Source organism: Gopherus flavomarginatus, chromosome 3, assembly GCF_025201925.1.
Source record: "Gopherus flavomarginatus isolate rGopFla2 chromosome 3, rGopFla2.mat.asm, whole genome shotgun sequence".
Taxonomy (NCBI): Eukaryota; Metazoa; Chordata; order Testudines; family Testudinidae; genus Gopherus; species Gopherus flavomarginatus.
In genome coordinates this window covers 62,455,437-62,477,129 of record NC_066619.1, presented here as the reverse complement: position 1 = coordinate 62,477,129, position 21,693 = coordinate 62,455,437, and the positions used below count along the sequence as shown (strand labels likewise).

At 39.4% G+C, this 21,693-nt stretch overlaps 1 protein-coding gene across 1 annotated transcript in view; it reads left to right on the top strand.

The window, feature by feature from the left end:
* Positions 1-21,693, top strand: part of PCSK1 (proprotein convertase subtilisin/kexin type 1) — a 52,107-nt gene that overhangs the window by 6,603 nt on the left and 23,811 nt on the right. The window contains exons 2-5 of the mRNA XM_050945750.1: positions 10,852-12,561; positions 14,317-14,421; positions 18,067-18,177; positions 20,493-20,639. Of these exons, the coding sequence (XP_050801707.1) occupies positions 12,379-12,561; positions 14,317-14,421; positions 18,067-18,177; positions 20,493-20,639 (546 nt within the window). The 5' untranslated portion in view covers positions 10,852-12,378. The remainder of the gene's footprint in view (positions 1-10,851; positions 12,562-14,316; positions 14,422-18,066; positions 18,178-20,492; positions 20,640-21,693) is intronic.

Here is a 21,693-nt window from a genome sequence, read left to right as displayed (position 1 = left end):
ATTTTATGTAACAGGTTGAGTTGGACTTTTGTCACATTGGACAATTTAGAGTATAGGTCTCTGCACAACAACACTGCCTTGTGTAGTGGGGCCCTGGTCCAGACTGGAGCCTCTGGACACTGCTTCAATACAAATATTAAGTAATAATTCAATAGTGAAGATACAAACTGCTTACCACAGGAATCAGGAAGAAATTTCTCCCTTCCCTCATTTTACACTATTGCACAATTGACCGAGTACATTATGGGTTTTTTTCTTTTTCCCCTGAAGTATCAGTTATAAACCAGGCTGGGGGCTGGATGCCAGCCTATAAGGACTGCTATAGAAAAGTTCTGTAGTGTTAGTACTGAATGTTGAGAACAAAAAAAAAAAGCCTAGTTTGCAAAAATATTACCTTGCTTATTACACAACAAAAAAGCCACAGTAAAAATACTTCCTATTTACATGCATCACCAGTAGTGCTCACTGAAGTGTAATCTATTGTGCATAATCTGGCATATCTAATCAGCAAATCTAGTTGTCATGAATAGCTTTCTTAGAACTATAATTGGTTACCAATGCTGAAACCTTATCTCAAGAAGTGTTTAAAATCTGTGCTCCAATAGTCAGTTACGCTTCAGTAGTTCAAACTGCTGTAATTTTCAAGATGGATTTTAATCATTTGATATAAGTCAGCATTTGACTTTTTATATTAAAGTGCACATATACTCGTTGAAGGCTATATGTTGCTAAGTGTTACTTAACAGTACAATTTGGATAATATACGGAGATGAAAATACCATCCTGCGGAGGAGTGAAGTTCACATGCAGGCCTTGCCTATATACAGGTTTAGCTATACCAGTGCAAACTCCTGTGTGGACACTCTAAGGCCTGGTCTACACTGGGGTCGGAGGGGGAGGTGGATCGATCTACGTTACGCAACTTCATTTACATGAATAACATAGCTGAAGTCTATGTTCTTAGATTGACCTACCATGGTGTCTTCCCCGCAGTGAGTCAACTGCTGCCGCTCCCCCATTGACTCCATCTGTGCCTCTTGCGGCAGTGTAGTACAGGAGTAGACGGGAGAGTGTTCAGGGATTGATTTATCGCGTCTAGACTAGATTGCTGCCTGCCGATCTGGCGGGTAGTGTAGACATACCCTTATTTCAGTTTTCTGTGGCTTGTTTTGGTTCAGGGCCAGCTCTAGGCACCAGCAAACCAAGCATGTGCACAATTCCAGGTGTGGCAGTTGCGCTATCAGAGGTTTTGTTTGTTTGTTTTTTTGCTTGTGGCAGCAAAAAACCAGGAGCTGGCCCTGTTTTGGTTTAGTATAAACCTGTTTCTAATCAACATAAACTATGCCAAAATAAGCTCAGTTTAAACCAAAATTAGAATGTCCACACAGGAGTTTGCTTCAGTTCAAATAAATTGGTTTAAATTCACACCTTTAAATCATCCACATATAGTTAAACTGGTGCAACTCTACTATGAACAAGTCCTCAGACTTATTGAAACGGAGCTACCAAAATGGTGGTCAGATATAATAGTCATAGGCATGATATAAGAGCTTAGCTAGATGGAAAACACAGCAACATCATAGGAAATAGAAGTGAAATACATTCAAGCTTCACTCCATCCACTGAATGAGAAAACTAACATGTCCAGCCACCCTTAGCATGATGACAAGTAAAGGGTTGTTATAGGTGACTGGGTGCTACCATGTAATGATTGGAGTACAGCAGAACTACCATGTGATGATTGCAGTACTGTAGTAAAAACAATCTGCATAAGATAACTCATTCATGTTCCCCTGTATCTGTACAGATCTGACAGATTTGTATTAGACCTGGCGGAAATATTTTGAAATGATTTTTTTTCATTGAAAAATGCCCTTTATCCACTGAAAATCTTTGCAATAAAATTAAAATGAAATTTTTCATTTTTCATTGATATTTTTATTTATTTAAATTGAAGACATCCTTGAAATGGTTAATAACATTTTGTTTACTTTTTGGTAACTTTTTTTTTTCATTTCCTTTCACTTTTCTCTCAAAGTGTAGTTGTTTTCCATTTGTTTTTTCTCCCTACCTCTTCCCTCTTCCTTTACATATTGCTTATCCTTTATGTGGGGGTTAAGAAGATCTTACTACTAAATATATGAGTGGAAAGCACTATATAAGAAGTATTATTTATTTATTTGGCTTCTTAAAATATTTTGCATCAAAATTGCCTTTTTTAAAATACGAAATTTTTCATTAAAAATGGTTGAGATCATTATTTTGAATCCAACATGAAGTTTTCTGCTAGATTTTTAATCAGTATTTAATCAGTTATTTATCAAAATAATTTTTAAAACCATAATTAAAGGTATTGAAATTTTAAAATGTTCATAAATGATGTTGATACATACAATATGACATTTAAATTAAAATATTAATAGCTATTACAAAAAAAATAAAAAAAATGAGATCATTTCAAATCCTATGCAATGGAAAGAACATGAAAATTACCATATTTTTCACATTTTCCCATTTTTTTTAATGAGCTCTGTTATTAATCATGAGACCAGCAATGGTCTAGTGTCTAGAAATCAAACCATACCTTCTTTTGGCTTTGTTCCTTCCTCACAATAAAGTCACTGCTGCTCATCAGTTCCCTTTGTGTTTTACACAGTCCTGCCAGTGCATTTTCCATACCTTCTGGTTGAATTAACTTGAGACTTTAAATAAACAAAAGTCTACAGGTTGCTAAGAATGGAAAGATTAAGGTTGTTCACCAACTGCTTCCTGCTTGTATGCAGTGGGTAATGTGTGGTGTCATTAGGCCCATATTCAATTGCATGTGTGGCTGGGAGGGCATGTTTGTGTTTCATTTATTCAGATACTGTTAGACATCCTCAGTGTTCATCTGCAGGAGAACTGAAAATGTGTCATGCACTATTACACAAGCAAATTTAATGCCCCAAAATAAACATGCACTATTAGTCTGCAGGCAGTAATTGAAGTAAAAACAGGTGTTTCCTATATTCTGTGTGATTGCCTACACATATGGCTTCTTTTATATTAGCCTTCAATTACTTTGTAGTGTTAGCTCCAGCACAAAAAGAAATAGTACTGATTATAAAGAGTGGGGTTTAAGAGTGTGCTTTGGTATAGAGCCAAATTAAATCTAAGCAGAATGGCCCTTTTAATATTGAAATAATTAAACTAAATGAGCACACAAATTTTGAGCCACCAAATTATGTTTTTTGCCACTGTAGTCGTTTAATTTCTTGATTTGACTTAGCAAATTAAGACTAAGTGTAACATCTGGTAGGAAAAATCCTGCTTATCTGTTAATTGGTATTAACATTCTATATTTGCACTCTGAAATCAATAAAAATACTATAGATACCAATGGCCATTTTAAAACTTTCCAGTAGAAAGTCTTGTTTTTCTTTTGAACCATTTAGCTCTTCTTAGCTCTTCCAAGATATCATATTTGCTTTGTAGAATCAGTGACAAGAACTACAGAGTTTATCTTTTTATAACACTGTACTTTTTTACAGTGAATCTGTCATCTGGTTTAAGATATTCAGACAGGACAATGTTGAAAAGACCAGAAAAGCTTCAGGCTCTAACCTAGAGATCTAGCTCATTAGGAAACTACCTAAATGCTCAGCATGCAAATCAGAGGTATTGAACAATACTGGCATAAAGCTCCAACTTGCACTATCCTGGTGTAGCTCAGTGCATGCCACTAGGTGCTGAGTTATGAGAGCTTGTAATGGTTACAACTGTCCAAACAACTAAACCAGTAACATTTGTCATCTGACAAAAAAAAAAATTATTAACCCCCTCTCTACTGCATTAAAAGCAAGGAAGGCGTGTGGTGTCCAAGCCTCTATGTTGGCTGTATGTGTCTGCAGAAGCACCCTTGCACTGATCCGTGCAGCCAACTTTTGCTGTCAAATTACATGTGGTACAGTGCAAAGGATCAGTAATGCCCCCAAGGATGTGGTCCATTGTCTCTGTATGAATAAATCTTCTCTTGCTTACCAACAAGGTTGCTAACAGTTTATCTAGGAGGAAAGAATATTTTAGCTTAGTGGATTCTAATTAATGAAATAAGGCCCATGTGAGCAAATAAAAATGCAGAGTTCCATTCTACATATGCAATTGACTCAAATGTATGAAGTTACACCAGGACCGAATTTGCCCTATGTATTCCACTTTATGACTGTTTCACAAAGAAATGTTGATATGCGCATGATTGTTCCTTACAAACAGTATTTCTCCCACCCCAAAACATAAAATGCAGGCGTTCTACTTGGCGTCGGTTTTCATTATGAAAGTTACATAAGTATGATTAGCCCATATTGTGGTAGTGTTCTCCAAATTATACAAAGATGAGGGAATTTCACTGATCTCTTTGGACTTTCCTCCAAGGTGTTTTGATTATTAATGACTGGTTTCTCATTCTGACAAGTCTCACTGCTTTGCTGCTGTGTCTTAAATGTGTTTATTATCTTGTAATCAGCATGTTTGATAGATGACAGGCTGCCATTGATAGGGGTTTGCAGGCTGCTGGATCTGCCAGACCTAACATTTGTGGCAGGTTTTGACTGGTGTTTTTGAGTGATATCTTGAATGGGAAAGCATATGGATCAAATTTGCTGCTAGTGTAAACAGGTGCAACTTCACTGATGTCAATGGAGTTGAGCTCCATGACACTAGCAATGAATTTGGCCCACCGTCTATAGTGTGCGTCACCAATTGTAGTGAGCACATCAAGAAAGAGAGCATAAAGTGCATCAATATATAGAATACATTACCATTCTCAGATGAAATTTGTTCCAGTGTTGCGATCCCATAGAAGACCCTATGGAGCATATAAGCCATATTTTAAGATGATTGAAATGGTTCATAGGGGGCCTTGTTCAGACTTCTTCCATAAAGGGTTGAATCTCAGACATAATATACAAAGATGCACATACTTTTTTGAGATTTTTGTACTTGGAGTTAAACTCAAGCCAATAATGTCTATTAATGAGTTTATTTTATTTTCCATACTTTTATGGATCATCTGGTTAAACTATGGCTTCTTGTAATTTGGCAACCTTCATTTCTTCCTTTCAATTAGAAACCTACAATCGATGACACTATTTCTCATTCACTGATTATTTATTTTCTGCCTCTTCAGAAAATAAAACAGGAATATGTATATGTGACATCAAACCACAGATGTATGCTCCAGTGATGTGGGCACAATTTGAAAATCTGGCCATTTGAATGACTAGAAACTGAGTTTCCTAGGGGGCAGAGGGGATGGGGGGAGAGAGAATGTAGCTCTTTCAGAGTTGGAAAGGGAGTACTATTATCATCTATAAGACATATGGAAGATGTATTTTCTGATTGTAACTATTAAGATTTTGTAAGAAAAATTCAATATAGAAAAAAGATAGTTGGCTGCTCTGTGTTCATACGATCTGGAATTAGTATTTCACCTTGGTAGCTTCAAATATTTCTGTTTTCTCAAGTAGTCATGGTGATGACATGCTCTCCATTATAACATTCTTCAAGTGCAAAACATAAATCACTTCTACGTGAGACCATTCAGAATTAACAAATAAACAGGGCTTGATTCTGAGTGGTGCTAAGCACCTATATATCTCAGCAAAGTCAATGGAGGCTGTAGGTTTTTAGTGCCTGTCATAATCAGACCTACTGTATAGTTACTGACACTAGCCAGTTCAGTATATTCAGCCCTTGGTATTATCAGCACTCACTGCTTCTGTTGGAATATAATGTCTTCATTTTCCTGGACTGCTACCTTAAGGAGTTTTTTGTTGCATTGTTAGCTTTGCACTGTGCAGACCTTTCGTAATCACCCAAAGCAGTTCCTTGGACTACTTGGAGATAGATAGATGGATATATAGATATATATAGATATAGAGAGATATATATAATGTTCTTTCCTTTGTATCAATACTACAACCTCTCACACAAATTGCTTTTTGGCTCCTACTCTCCTTCCTCTTGAATGCAATTTAGGATGTGTTTGTCACTGAACATTTAAACAGTTCAACAGAGGCAGTTTCAGTGTGATAGTGGTTAAGTCAAAGAGCATAAGGGTGCTTTTGATTGACACTAGAGCATCTCTGTTGCAGGCTGGTTCCAAAACATAGATGTATGAGTGGAGATTGGAAGATAAATCTGCAGTTTTGTGTTGTTTACTTAATTCTGTTGTATCTTTAGCATGTATAATATATGCGGAAGTTTTGTTGCCCATTTTGACCTGAGCAGCTAGTCAAGTGTTGGGGTCCTGGCGTGTTCCAGGAAGCAGTAGAAACTCAGTAAGCCTGGTATTCTCTTTGATGCAATCTTTTTTATTTATCAGGAATGAACAATGTCCTGCTTCTCCAAATGCAGGAGGAACCAAGAACAAAAGGAGCAGATTCTTAGCTTAAAGCCCCAGGCCTCTTAACCAACATACCCAAAAGGTCTCTCTAGCTTTTTGCAGGATCACACTGTGCTCACAGACTACAGCTTAGCTTTCCTGCTTTTTGCCTTTGTCCTCTCTGTTCTTGTCTGTTCTCAGTTTTTGTGTGTTCTCTTACACATCCACTCACATGCACCTGGTCACAGTACCCAGTAGCAACCCCTGCCCACATGGTGCTAATTTCTGGACAGACTCTTTAGGGCTTGTTTTAGGTGTAGTCCCTTAACTGTCTCGTATAGCTATTTTAAATGAATGCTGCATTCACACATCAGTGTGAACAAGGTTTTAACTAATCTCATAAAGGTATGATAGTATGTGCAGACACCTAGATTTTCCCAGGTGGTCTCTGTTCTTGTGTACATGTTTTCTGTAGATGCAGAAATGTACATTCAAATATGTGGTCAATGCTGAAAATCTGGTCTAGAATCTTTAAAGGCTTATTTGCAGGTACATAGGGGAAAAAAGTGAAATTCTGGTCCCACTGAAGTCAGTGATAGTTTTGCCGCTGAATTTAACAGGGAAATGATTTCACTCACTGGATGAAATGACTATTTTAGTATTATATTTACCTGAAGGTCTTGGAGCAATTTACCAAACATAAATGAAATATTTCTCAAAACATCCCTGTGAGATAGGCATTTACATATAGGAAACCTAAAGCACAAAGAAATGAAGTGATTTATTAGGCCAGTTAGAATCAGAACTGAGACAGGAGCCTAAGGTCTCCTGCCCGGGGGCCTGATTTTGTCTTTTTACACTGGTGTTACACTGCTATACTTCTTTTGACTTCAGTAGCGTTACTCCTGATTTATGCCAACTTGAAAATAAAATCAGGGCCTGAGGATTGAAATCCTGGCCCCACTGAAGTCAATGGCAAAATTCCCATGGACTTCAGTGGGGTCAGGATTTTGCCCAAAATATTTAGATACTACAGTGATGAGCATAGTAAAAATGTACAGATAAACAAATTCCTAATTCTGTACTTTAACCCTAAGGTCATCCTTTGCCTCAAGAATTTTAATGATTTTTCTTAACTTATGGACTGAAAAATGAGCCTTTTCATTAATCTTTCTCTGTCCAAAGGTTGATCTTATCTCTGCCCACCTCCTATGCCTTTCAAGAAAAAAAGTCTGCTGAAAAATGAAAAGTAATATGGGTTTAGAAAATCAGTTTGTCTTTACATTAAATTGAAGTTGTGCATTTAGAAATTTATTTTTTTTAAATTGGTCTGATTGATTGTATATTAGCATGTATTTAGCTACAGTACCACTGGGTACATCATGGAATAATCACATCTGTCACTCATAAACAGTGCGAAGTCATGATGTTTATGGAGCATGAAACAATTATTTTTGGCTTCACCTGATTCTGCTGTACAGGCTATTGCTTTTACATTGCATTATTATTAGATAGGAATATAATGGGCTACAACCTTCATTTTTATTACATAATAAAGGCCATATTGGCTCACACCAAAGGTCCATCTAGCTGAGTATATTGTCTTCTGACAGTGGCCAATGCCAGGTGCCCCAGAAGGAATGAACAGAACAGGTAATCACCAAGCGATCCATCCCCTGTCGCCCATTCCCAGCTTCTGGCAAACAGAGGCTAGGGACACCATCACTGTTCATCTGGCTAATAGCCATTGATGGACCTATCCTCTATAAAAGACAGGGTCCGGATTTTCAAAACAATCTAAGAGATTTAGACATGAAATCCCATTCTTTTTAACTGAGATTCTGTAATATGAATTAGAATCACCTTTTTGCAGCTTTGACATAATTTCTTACACATAGATACTGCTTTTATCGAATTGTTCAAATATTGAGTGAAAGTTTATCACACAAGACAATATGAGCTTGCAATGTTATAATACTGAAAAAAAATGAAATAAATATCTAGGAAGCCCAAGAAAATGCATTGAGTGATTGATTCCACAATTAAGAAGGCCTAGAAAATTGAAGGAAGAGACCTATAATGTAATTGTCCAGGAAACTGAAGAAATCGTATTCTTGGCACTGAACACTGATAAAATCAAGGAACGATTAAAATGAAATAAAATTAATGGAAGATGTATACTAATCCCATTGTTGGCTTTGAAAATCTCAACCTAGGTTACCATACTTCAGTACATAAGAGTATTCAAAATTAGCAGCACTAAATTTCAATGTTAGTACCATTATTTTAATTGCTGTTCTATTTTAGCCTGTCTAGTCCAGTGGCTCTCAACCTTTCCAAACTACTCTATGCCTTTCAAGAGTCTGATTTGTCTTGCGTACCCCCAAATTACACTTCAGTTAAAAACTACTTGCTTACAAAATGAGACATAAAAATAAAAAGCGTCACAGTACACTAATATTGGAAATTTGCTTACTTTCTCATATTTACTATAGAATTATAAATCAATTGGAATATAAATATTGTACTTGCATTTTAGTGTATAGTGTATAGAGCAGTATAAACATGTCATTGTCTGTATGAAATTTTAGTTTGCACTAACTGCACTAGTGTTTTTTATGTAACCTGTTATAAAACTAGGCAAATATCTAGATGAGTTGATGTACCCCTGGAAGACCACTGTGTATCTCCAGGGGTTCACGTATCTGTGGTTGAGAACCACTGGTCTAATCTATTACTTACATCACCCTTCTTCTTCCCTTGGCCTCTCTAAACCTCTTGCTTCTATAATCTTGCTACTTCTGTCTCCTGTAAATGTGGTCCTTCCCCCTTGCCAGAATCTTTTGTCCTCTGGCAACCTCTACCATTTTCTGTGTCTTTCGACTTCCTGCCTCATTTGTTTCGCACTTCAGCTGAGGAGCCCAGCTCTGCCAGATGATTGACTACAGATATCATAAGGCATTCAGACACAGTGGTAATATGAATGGTTTAAGAACCTGCATAAAGCAGAACACAAAACTACTCTCCCATGGCACTTCTCTGAAGTTTAAAGCAGCTTGCTTTTTCTTTGTAAAGTGTTCTGGTGATCGCAGGTTCATCCAGCATTACTTTCTCTTCTACCCAACCTTACCCCCACTGGTGCTTCAACTACCTTTGTCAGATTTATTTTGTATTAGGAAACTAAGAATACAATTCCACTCTTCTGCATGGCAGATCTCCACTTGATTCTAGAGTGTCTGTCTAATCAATTTTTATCTAGATATTTATTCTGAACTCATCTCTATAGAATATGAGCACCTTGGTATCTGTTTTCATTTCATGTTGGAAGGACAGTATATCAGACCAGAGACTACTTTGTATCTGAGAGGAGGATTTTTTCCAAAGGGAGAAGCTGTTTACTGCTCTCACATTTTAGGTGGCCTCTATGAAATAGAACAGACGTGCTGGTCAGGCTGCGGAATAGTGCCAGGAAAACTGCATCTGTGCCATGATTTTGACATTAAAAACAACTTTTTGATTTCTGTGTGCTGCATATCAGTGACTGACTTGACATCAGTGGGAGTCGTGCAATTGAATATGAGGGCCAAATTTGATCTTTACACTATAATGTCTCTGAGAGGGTTAAGTAGACTATGCAAACTACGGCATACAATGTTAACTTTTCTTATAGCATGATTGCACTTTTTTTTCTTTTCTCAGACCTTTTTCTTAACTTTATATCTGTATGAACTATATGTAATGACAGGCCAAATTTGGAACATCATGGGAATAGTGCAGTTGAGGTTGCGTGGTGGGCAACGGTTTGGCAAATATAGGTACAAATGTCACGTTCAGCTACATCCCTGGAAGGAGTATTCAGGTGAATTGTCTATTCTTTGTAAAAATAAACTAGGGGCATTAAGCAACCCCACATGTAGTTGTTCAACTACAAAACCAAACTGACCAACTGTTTAGGACAGGTAATGTCAGGCAAAACAAGGGTAGTGACTAGTCTTCAGGAGGGTATCTGAGCTGTGGGGAGAGGGAAGAGAATGAAATGGCAGCAGAAGAGCTAAATAAAGCATGAGAGTGGGAAATAATGAACAGACAATAAAATGATATTTTATATATATAATTTTCTGTTCATAACAAATGCCAGCATTACTGAGGAACAGAGCCATGCCATGATATGGCATTATAATATTTTAATTCTTTCAAAATTAACAATTGTACTTTATTTTAAAGACAATCAGACTGGGGAGTGGTGCAGATTAATGCATAACTGTGATGCAATGAAAGTAGACAATGTGCATTAATCAAGTATTACTGCATATTAAGTTCTGTCTTATTAGCTTAATTGAAAAATGTTTTGTTGTCCCAGCTCTTCTCTTTTATTTGTTCTCTGTCTTGAGCACAGCTCTTCCCAAGGATGGCTAGCAGCTAAAAAAAACCACCCCACACTGTAAAGGTTTTGTTTTTAATTAAATGGCAAAATCTTTATTTATTTCCAGTTTTTAGTACAGGATGAATCTTAAGAGTTTGTAGGAAAAAACAGCAACCATATGTTCATCTTAAGATACCGCTAGGAGTCTGCCAACGCACTTGCCACACCGTTCAATTACTGCCTTATTAAAAAAAGAAGTTGCATCTAAAGCCAGAGTCAAGCGGAGCGGAGATTCACGGCCGAGAGGGCATGAGACTATCCAGATGCACAGCTCACCCAGATGCAGCCGCTAGTCGCTGTCCATCCTAGCCATGCTGAAATGTGACATACTTTGGACTGCGTTTGAGCAAACCTGCACTTGGACACAAGGAATCAATAGTACTTTGCGCCTTTCCTTTCTCAAGCTGCTTTAACTGCATGTTTACTTCTCAGCACTTAGGATGATCTTTCTTCATCCTGACGTAATGAAAAAGATTGTACTAATAGAGAGGGAAAATAAATCTTTTACGATTCTGAACGCTTTGTACTCGGCTAAATATCGTTATTGGGAAGACGTTTAATTACATAGCCACTACTTCCCATTTATTTTTGTAATTAAAATTTGACTTTGAAATATTTTTTCCAAGGGATAACATCAGATATTTAGACTGTGCCTCTAACTCATTGTCCCATCGACCCTTTTCCCTGCAAAGAGCTCTTCTCGTTTAAACAGAGCAAGAAATGGAACAGGTTTCCGACGTATATTCTTTATCTCAACCTGCGAGCTATGTTATTTTGCACGCAGCACACACGGTGATTCATACTGTCACGCCTGTTCCCAGTGCCGTGATTTTTAAAATCCCCGGGAGTAAGGAGGTAAACTAAAGTTGGCACATTAGAAAACTGCACATCCCTTTGCTGCAATGGGAGCTGTAGCTGCTTTAGACGAGGTTAGTGCGAGCTGTTTATGTCTTGGACGGAATCTATGTACAAGTCAGCTGCTGGGGCAGTGCAAGCATTTCCCCAGGGCGGTTAGAGCCAGCCTGAGAGCTGTGTCCGGCATTAATTCGTGCCTTCTGCGGGTTAGAGCCTGGAAGGAGCCTAAAGCTCCCTGACAAGAAAAGGCACAATAATGTTCGCTAGTGCCATGCACTTGACAGAGAGCTTATCTCCAGCAGCGCTCAGGGAGGAGGCTGTGTGGGCAGGGTGGAGGGGTTCAGCTCCTAGAAGAGGGTTGGCTGGATTTTTTTCCTCCTCTTATTTGAATGTGCGTCCGCCCCTCCGGCTTATTTTAGCAACCCCCCTCCCCCTCCCCGCTTGGGAATAGCCCGCTCGCTCGGGGGCCAGCTACATTTGACGTCAGGCTGGCGTTCGTAGTTTTGACGTGTAAACACTCGGTTCCAGCCCGGCGCGGGAGAGGGTTTGGGCTCCGTTCAGCCCCGAGCCAGAGCCGTGGCGCGCTTGGCTGGGAGACACTGCGCCCTGCAGCCTGCCCGGTGTCCACATAGCAACCGGGAGCGAAAGGGCTCCGGCTCCGCAGCCATCGAGCCGCTGCCTGGTCTCCCCCCGCCCCGCGTGTGTTTGTTGTTTGGTTTCCCGCGTCCCTCGCCTGGCCATGGACAGGAGACGCCGCGCTGGGCGCCGGGTGGCTCTGGCTCTCTTCTGCGCCTGGTGCGCGGCCGCCAGCCTGGCCGGCGCGGACAAGCAGTTCGTCAATGAATGGGCGGCGGAGATCCCGGGCGGTCCGGCGGCGGCCCAGGCCATAGCGGAGGAGCTGGACTACGAGCTGCTGGGCCAGGTAAGGGGCAGCCGGCAGGTAACTTTCGGGCGCCTCTCCCCGGCCCCGAGCACCGACCGGCCCCGTGTAACCAGGGACGTCCCAGCGCTGGGCGGGCTTGCCACGCTGGGGCTGGAAGGCGATGGGCGGGCGGCGAGCCAGTTAGCTGCGGTGTGCACAGGTTTGCGCCCGGCGGCAGGGCCGGAGCCCAGGGAGAGGCGAGCAGTGACCGGCGCGGGAAGCGTGGTGCCGCCCCGGCCGGGGCTGCCTTGAAACTCGCGCCCCAAGGGCAGCTGGCAGCCCCCAGTGCGCTCCCGCCCCGCCCCGCCCGCGCCGGGAGGTGGGTCCAACATGGCAGCGCCGCATTCAGCGAGTGGCCAGCGGCGGCCACCCCGCGGCGATCTCCGCGCTAGGCGCGGGACTGCGAGCGGCCGCTTGCGATGGCAGCTGCTTCTCCGGCAGGGAACGGAGCCTGGTTAACTTTGCTTTACCCGGGGGTTGGTTCTCGCCTCCCCCGCCTGTGCGCGTTAAAGAGAAAGAGGCCGTAGTGTGTGTCTAGCCGGCGGACAGCGAGTCCTCCCCTGCCTCGTGCAAAGCCAGGGCTCCGAGATTAGGCAAACTTGGGGCTCTGCAGGCGGGGCGCGGGTGGTCGGGCGGCGCTCGCTCGGAGTTGCAGAGCTCACCCTCTTCCCGGCAGCGAGCTCCTCGTGCGCTCGGGATGCCGTGATGTCAGCGTTGTCAGGGATGAGTAACTGCCTTGACGTAGCAGCATCCTTGCTGCTCCTCTTCTTCTGGAGCTCCAGCCCCCTGGGTCGTGCTGCTCCAGCCAATGAGATTGGCGGCGTTAGGAACCAAACCACTGTGCAAGGGCAAAAAAAGCCTGTATCTAAGTAACCCAAGTAGAAGAGAGGATGCTGAAGATAGAGAGCTTGGGGACCCAAGTCTAAAATCCATCTCTCCTCTTCTAGTCCCTCATTTGCTAACACCACAGTTTTCCCAAACAGTGTCTTGGCCCTTTATTGTCTAGTGAAAGACAGGCCTTCTTCATCAAAGAGATTTATCCTTTCTTAAAACAAACTGTACTGTGTATAATACTAGGTCCATGATTATGGCCTGGACCTGGTCCCTTTGAAGGCAATGACATAACTGCCACTGACTTTAGTAGACTATGGATGGATATGTATATTACTCCCAATCTGCCATATGAAAATATAGATTTATCATATGTAAATATAGATTTCATAGCTGTAAACAATAAACTGGAGTAGAGAACCCCATCAGCCTATTCTGCATGCACAAGGAGCTCATATTTGCATACACACTGGCTACACATTTGGATACGCCAAGAAAATATACATTCCCTTATTCAATCCCATTAGCATCCCAAAGAGATGCTGTAGGCAGTAGCATGTACCATGGTCAGAAATAAAAAAAATCCTCAAAATGTAATATAATTAAGATTGTCAAAATAGGGGCCAAGTTTTACTTTAATTTATACCAGTGTAAATCAAAAGTAACTACTTTAGCTTCAGCTTTAGCTTGGACTGTGCCCCTTGTTTTCCCAACATTATGCCAAATAACACAGCTTTTGTTAGTGATCAACACCTTATCTTGGAGAGAATTTTATTTTAGAATAAAAATATTATAAGCTATACATTTATTCTAGTTTTCACTCATTTGAAGATGGAATCTAATTCTGACAGGTTATGAATGTTGGTATTTGTTTGCAATGGAAGAAGTATCTGGCAGTATGTAAAATATTCCTTTGTTTTATAGATTGGGTCACTCGAAAATCACTATCTCTTCAGACATAGAAGCCATCCAAGAAGATCTCGAAGGAGTGCTATTCATATCACCAAGCGACTCTCCGATGATCATCGTGTAAGTGTAGCATTTACCCTTTCTGATATCCAGCATCCATGTTTTCAGCTTATTGCTTGACTTGTAATGTGGTCACAGACACATTTTGCAAGTCTACTATATTCTTCCATCCATTCTCATGTGGAGTAGTACATTATTCCATGAACAGGCCCATTGACTGCAAGGAGTAAGGCACTAGTCAACGTCGGTAAGACTGGCAAAATCTGGCCCTAAGCTGCCATGTATTTTTCTGCAAATTGCTGTTTTATAATTATAGACCTGCAATGGTTCTGGATTGAAATGCTCATGTGTGGTTGGTGAAAATATGTACAAAGAACTTAAGGGCTTGATCGAAAATCTGTTGAAGTAAATGGTAGTCTTTCCATTGACTTCAGAGGGCCTGACTGAAAGCTCATTCTGTGCTATTTCTAGGAAATCTAGGTCTAGTTAATAATGTTTATATATTAGAAAAAATTAGAAAAAAATGCTGAGATTCTGCTGCAATACCCAGTTTCAATAACTAACTGTCCAGTTAACATTTTAAAAGGGCCTGTTACAGGACCCAGTCTTTCAGTATTCGGGCACTCAAAACTTTAATGGAAATCCGACAGCAGAAATCATCAAGAGGAGTTTTGACCTTGTAGGGTCCTAGTTATACTGGTGAAACAGACACTCCATTTATCTAATTTTATGGATGGTAAAGGTGGTGGCTGCTTTTTAAACATGCAGGTAACTGGTTAGTTTTTCACTAACAGAAAGCCTAGCTTAAAAGTTAGGAATTCTCATAAAAATAAAAACTACTATCTAGTGGAACAGCAAAAATCTAAATCTAAACTTACCATAATATTTAGAAATCCAGTTGTGAAAAAACATTTAATCATTTAAGAAGAAAAATGTTTAAGTGATCGGTTACTCAGAGAAAAAAATTAGACTGTGGGCTTTTGTTAGGAGGCAACATTCTATATGAGAAGCTAGTCAGAGATGAGAAAAAATGGGTTAGGATATACTTTGTTCTGCTTGCTCAGTTTCAAAGTCACACTTCCTCTTGTGTCTTACTGCTAGCGTTTCCTTTGATAATAGAGATAGGTTCAAGCTGAAAAATGCGAACATTCTACATTTGGAGATGTTTATATCCAAGATTTGGGTTTGGCTCATTGCAAATAAGGGTTGCCTTTCCAAATGCACATCCAGATCTGGCTTCAGATTTTCAACCATAATACCAAGATCAGATCAGATCCAGAGTTACATTTAATTTATTCATTACTGGGGGAAGTACTACCATTTTTGTTTCTAGTATATTTCTCTGCTGTAACACAGAAAGTGGAGGCAATTGTTTGACTGACTGTGATGACAATCATTAATGCATATTTATCTATTGAAGTAAAGAATAGAGTGCTTTGAAATGCTGCAGGTGACATTTGCAAAATCATTTCCAATTTGCTTTTTATTTACCATCTAGTATTCAGATAAGCTATTTGAAAGTGTGAGACGTAATTATGTAAGTATATACAGTAAACCCAAAGCAATGCTGAAATGCTATACAGTTATACATAGACATCTTCACTAAAGATCTATACATTTTCAAGAGCAGCCTGTCTTAAAAGAATTAAATACATTTTCAAAAGACAATGGACAGAATCCTGCCTTTAGCTATGTTTGTAGCATTCCATTTACCTTAGTAGGGCTGTGTGGGTGTAAATTAGGGAAACTTTTGGCCTATAGTATTGAGAATATTAATTTTTTTTATCAAAATGCAATAAGTAAGGTCCTGGAGCTATGCCTCTTTATAATCTGTCCAGTGTTTAAAGTAAAATGTGTAATGCTTTTAACTGTTTTAAAAATGTGTAATTATCTGGTTCCCTAACTTCTTCTAATATTCAGACTAGTTTAAAAATCCATTTTATATCAACAACATTACATCAAATTCAAGGGATAATTTTAACTATTCTATATATCAATGGCTGGTTGGCTCCAAATGGGTTAGTACAGAACCTTGTTTCTCTCTATTAGATTGACCGTTTGAATCAAGCCCAACTACATAGTGACAAAAATTTGGCTTGTTAGACTATGTTTTTCACTGATATATGAGTTTGGTGATCTCGGCTTATTTTCCAGAAGGCAGTTGTCCTTATCACAAAAATGATGAGCACAGTTGACATTAATTGTTAACAAGCATTAACTGACAAAGAGGCCAAGCACTGAATGGACATGGAAGAGAGTTAAAAATTACCATCCTTACTTGTGTAGCAGTGGTCCTCCTGCATATTGATGGGGCAGTAGTAGAATATTTCTTGCACTAATACTGTCCATATTCATTGGATAAGGAGGGAACTACAGTCTTCAGGGCTGTCACTCAGCACACATTTTTAGCACTAAATGTACACGAAGTAGGAAAATCTATATTATGCGGTAAACTCTCAAATTATGTACGTGTAGCGGCCTCAGTTTTTTTTTGGCTATATTCTCTTATGTGGAGCTTTTCATTAACTTTCCCTTATTTAAAATACATTTAAATCATATCAATATAACTGTTCATTAAATTAGGTTTTTCATAATCACAGTTGTGACTGACATATCCTGTGACAGACGTGTAAATCAAAAAGGTATGACAGCACAGCATAGAGAGACGAGTCCTAATAAAAAAACCTAATCTGATATTTAGAGCAAAGGGTTAGGGAGCCGGGAACATCTTGAGCTGAGGACTTGTTGTAGGATCTTGGCAAGTCAACTAACTTGTTTTCACTTTGCCAAGCTGGAGCAAAAAGCAAGTCTGTGTTAGACACCAGCTATGGGCCAGATTCTGATACCCGTACTCATGTTGAGTAGCATCTTACTTCCATGAATAGTTCCCCAACTGAAATAAATGGCACTATTTGCAGAATAAGGTTCCACTCAGCATAAGTAAGGGTATCAGAATCTGTCTCTGTTAAAATTGAACTGAATTTTTCTGGGTAAATAGACAAAGGAGTAATTCATTCCAAGAGACAAAACGAGAAACCTTTTGAAAATACCTTCAAGTAAATTAGACTAGTCAGTATATCTATAACTGGCATGCAATTACATGCATAGACACATTCACAAACACACGTGAATGTATTCATTTTGGTGTAACCCCACTGACTTTAATAGAGTCACACCAGTGTTGAATTTGACGTACTATTCACTGCTTTCTAATTATTTACACTTTGAAGTGGATTGTGATCATAAGTGCCATTTAGAAAGATGCTTTGAGTGACAGATTGACTATGAGAAGCAACATTGCTGTGACTGTAGCAAGAATGGCTCTTTTTCCTTCTCTAAAAATTCACGGTTCCTTGTTCACACAGAGAGAGATTAAATTGTAGGTTGAAGAATGAAACAAATGGTATTTTTGCTCGTTTGAGTCACTACCACAGATTAGGCAATCTTCTAATGGCTATATACTTTCGACAAAAAAGGGTGCATTATGGGGCATTTGTGGATAATAGATTTTCACTCTAGCTGTACTTTAAACAGTGAATCTTCCTTCTGTTTAAGATACACTTGAATGCAGAAATGCACTTTGCAGCAATGAACCCTCCACTTTTCCCTCTAGATATCAAGCTTCTGTTTTACAATGAAACACTCTCAAAACCAGTTAATCTCTGTGGGTTTATACATTGTTATTGTTGATAAAAATACTTGTAGGTGTCATGGGCAGAGCAACAGTATGAAAAAAAGCGAACTAAGCGTTCAGCCTTGAGAGACTCAGCAGAAAACCTTTTCAACGATCCTATGTGGAATCAGCAATGGTACCTGGTAAGAGTTTATTTTTATATGGTATTAGCAGGCAATGAACTATATTTATACTGATCACTTGTGCTATTTTGTTGATGTCAAAGAGGGTGCACAGAAGGGAGCAGACTGTAGCCACTTTCCTTGTTGTGGCCCGTGGAAATGATAGGTCTTAGCATTTGATATCACCAAGCAACATTCTTTCTCTTTAAACCACAGTTCATGCAAAGGCCATGTCATCCAGTTCAAGTTTCTGATCCTTGGAATTATGTGATACCTTAGAAAGCTGTTAAACAGTTAAGAACCATGTTTACAATAATATAAATTTTAGTTTTACCAAATAACACCAGTCTCTAGTTCAACCTCTTTAGTTGGTAGCATATTTCTGTGTTGTAGCTAATAATGCACGCTGCATATGTCAACAGGGAATAAAGCTTCAAACCTGCAAGGTGCTGAGCACCCCAACTTCTATTGACTTCGACTGGAGTTGAAGGTGCTCTGTGTCTCATAGGATCAAATCATTAATGAAAAGGTGGCAGAGGATGAGGTTTTCTGCCCTGTACATGTTTTTTGACCTCCTGCAACAACCCAGCTAAATACAGCTGAACAGCTGAGTTTTACATTGCTTTTCTGAGAATCTGCTGGACATTCCCTATCATAACTAGACTTAAGCCTGTTCACCACATATGATCACACTGTGCATCTACTTATGCCTGTACCTTCAGACTTCATTAGCTCCAAAAGAGGGAATGAGGGTATGGAGCTGGTTCTAGGGGTGGGCATTTGCCTCGAGCATCAGCTTCAAGGGGGCACTGTTTGCTATGCCACTGGGCATTTTTTGTTTGCTGTTCTTTAATTGGCCTGCTTTTCTCCAACCCCAGTGCTGGTTGGTCAGCTGTGGGGTTTTTTGTTTTGTTCTTGTTTTTGGTTTTTTGCAATGGGAAATTTTCAGAATCTTACTTTTCTGGGAGACCTTTTCCCTGTGTTCTCTTTCCAGCTCATTTCCAATGGGGAGAATGCAAATACACAGAAAGGCAGTGTGGTCTTGTGGAAAAGGCAATAGACTGAATCTAGGAGACCTAGTTTCTTCCTGGTACTGCCACAATTGACTGTGTGGCTCTGACAGGTCATTTCAACTCTTTGCATCTCAGTTTGCTCATACAGGGATCATAATACTTACCTCCTTTACAAAGTGTTTTGAAATCCTCAAATAAAAAGTGCTATTTAATGGTCAAGTATTTTTTCCAAGGTACTTCCCTGTTCATGTAATAAATATATTGCTCATTGGCTGCTCTGATGACAAAATAGAACCCACTGCCCCAGGTTATCCTCACACAGTCATCAGAAAAGCAATTATTTGATAGATCCTACAGAACAACCCTGTGACCTAGAATATTTCCTTGAACTGCAGTTGCTAGAAAACAGCGCATTGTAATACAAGAAATCTTGTTCCCACAGTACATTTCATTATCTGGCTCTCACGCGTCATTCAGCATTTTTCTCGAAACAAAGATGTACAAAAAAATTTTTAAAAGTCCTATTTAATAATATATTTATGTGCTGAGAAACACAAAGGAAACATTAGTGATTGAATCTATGCCTGTGTTTTTATAGAGGTATTAGGTAACGCTGTCATATATTAAAATATATATATGGTTATGGTTAACATTACAAAAGAAAAATAATCTGTTTAAGACTTAATCTTTGAAGACCTTTCCGTGAAAGGAAAGAGGGCATAGGTAAGTCATGTTTCCAAGAGATTGTCCACTGAAGACTGTAAATAGCAAATTGTGATTCAGCACAGTCCTTCATAATCAACCCATCATTTTAATTCCTTCCATTTCCTAATTGTTTTCCACTAGCTAACCTGGGCATCAAAGGAGAGACCATTAAGAGAAAACACAGCTCCTCATATCCTGGGTGCCTGCAGTTTTGGTTCTCAGTGGGTGAAGGAGAACCAACCTTTGTAGATCTGACTATTAACTCAAATATCCAAGGATCATCCAGCACATCCTGCTCCTCAGTCTCCCTTACTCCTGTTATCAGATGCAGGATGCCGCTTTCTTACCTAAGATATCTTTTGGGAGGATCATACATCATATGGTGAACAGAATGAGGGAAGTTGGGTAGAGACAGGGAGGTTTGTCAGTATCCTGGCTATTTGAACAGGCCAGTCTTTGTTGATTTTTTGTAAAACTTGGGTAGGGCTTACAAATTCCGGTCACACTCAAACCAAGGTTCATTTAAAGCACATTTGTAATATGGCTCAAACACAGCTTTGAACAGGTGTAATATGAATGTATAAATGCTTAAATGCTTACCATCATTTTTTCCTCCAGCAAGATACAAGGGTGACTCCATCTCTGCCAAAACTGGATCTCCATGTTATTCCTGTATGGCAAAAAGGGATTACAGGCAAAGGTGTTGTTATAACAGTGCTCGATGATGGCTTGGAGTGGAATCACACTGACATATATACTAACTATGTAAGTTTGTGATTTAAGAATGCTGTAGAAAAAATAAATCAATTGCAGGTGTTTATATACAAACATTCTTCTTTGGCTTTCTCTCTGTTTAGTAAGACAGCTCCCACATGACAGAGAAACTGAAATACTCACCCCACGCATAATTTAGACCCTGGCCTGAATCACTAGGAATTGATTAATAAGTTTACCAGGATAGTGGGTTCTTCAGGGCGGTTTAGCCCCTGGGCATGTTTAAACACAATAGTTTAATGCTGAACTATTACAACTCTTTTAGCCCTTTGTGGATTTTTTATTCACAGCATCATAGAAATGTAAGGCTGGAAGGAATCTTGAGTGCTTACCAAGTCCAGCCCCCTGTGCTGAAGCAGGACCAAGTAAACCTAGACCATCCCTTACTGGTGTTTGTCCAACCTGTTCCTAAAACCTGATGGGGATTCCACAACCTCCTTTGGAAGCCAGTTCCAGAATTTAACTACACAAAAATTAGAATGTTCAAAATTGTTGTCATTTCAAAGATTTCTTAAAAGATCCATGTGTAATTTTGCTAAAAAAAATGGAGAATTAAAACAATATTTTTGAAAACGTTATTGAAATGGTTATAATCTTTTTTACTGAAAACAGATTGTAAACAAAAAACTTTCACCAATTTTTCATGAAAAAAATTGGTTTTGAAAAAAGCCACTTTTCATTTAACAAAAACTTGTTCAAAACAACTCTGACTGTGAGGATTCCTGAATTAAATGTTTGTAAAGTGATTTGATGATAAATAAACCATCCAGTGCCCTTCTTCCAAATATCCCAAAACCTTTCTTTGCAGGCCTCCCTACACTAGCCTTCCAACATCCAAAGCTTTAATAGCAAAAAACCTTTCCCACGTGCATGCTAATCAATACCTGCTTTAGAAGATTAATTTAAATGTTATGTACTTTTATTTTATGGAAGCTAACTGTTCACCTAAACATCAAGAATGATGACTAACGCTGAGGGCAAAGTATACATTAAAGTTGATGTCACATCTATCTAGCTGATATTATGTCATCGCCTAGTATAGACT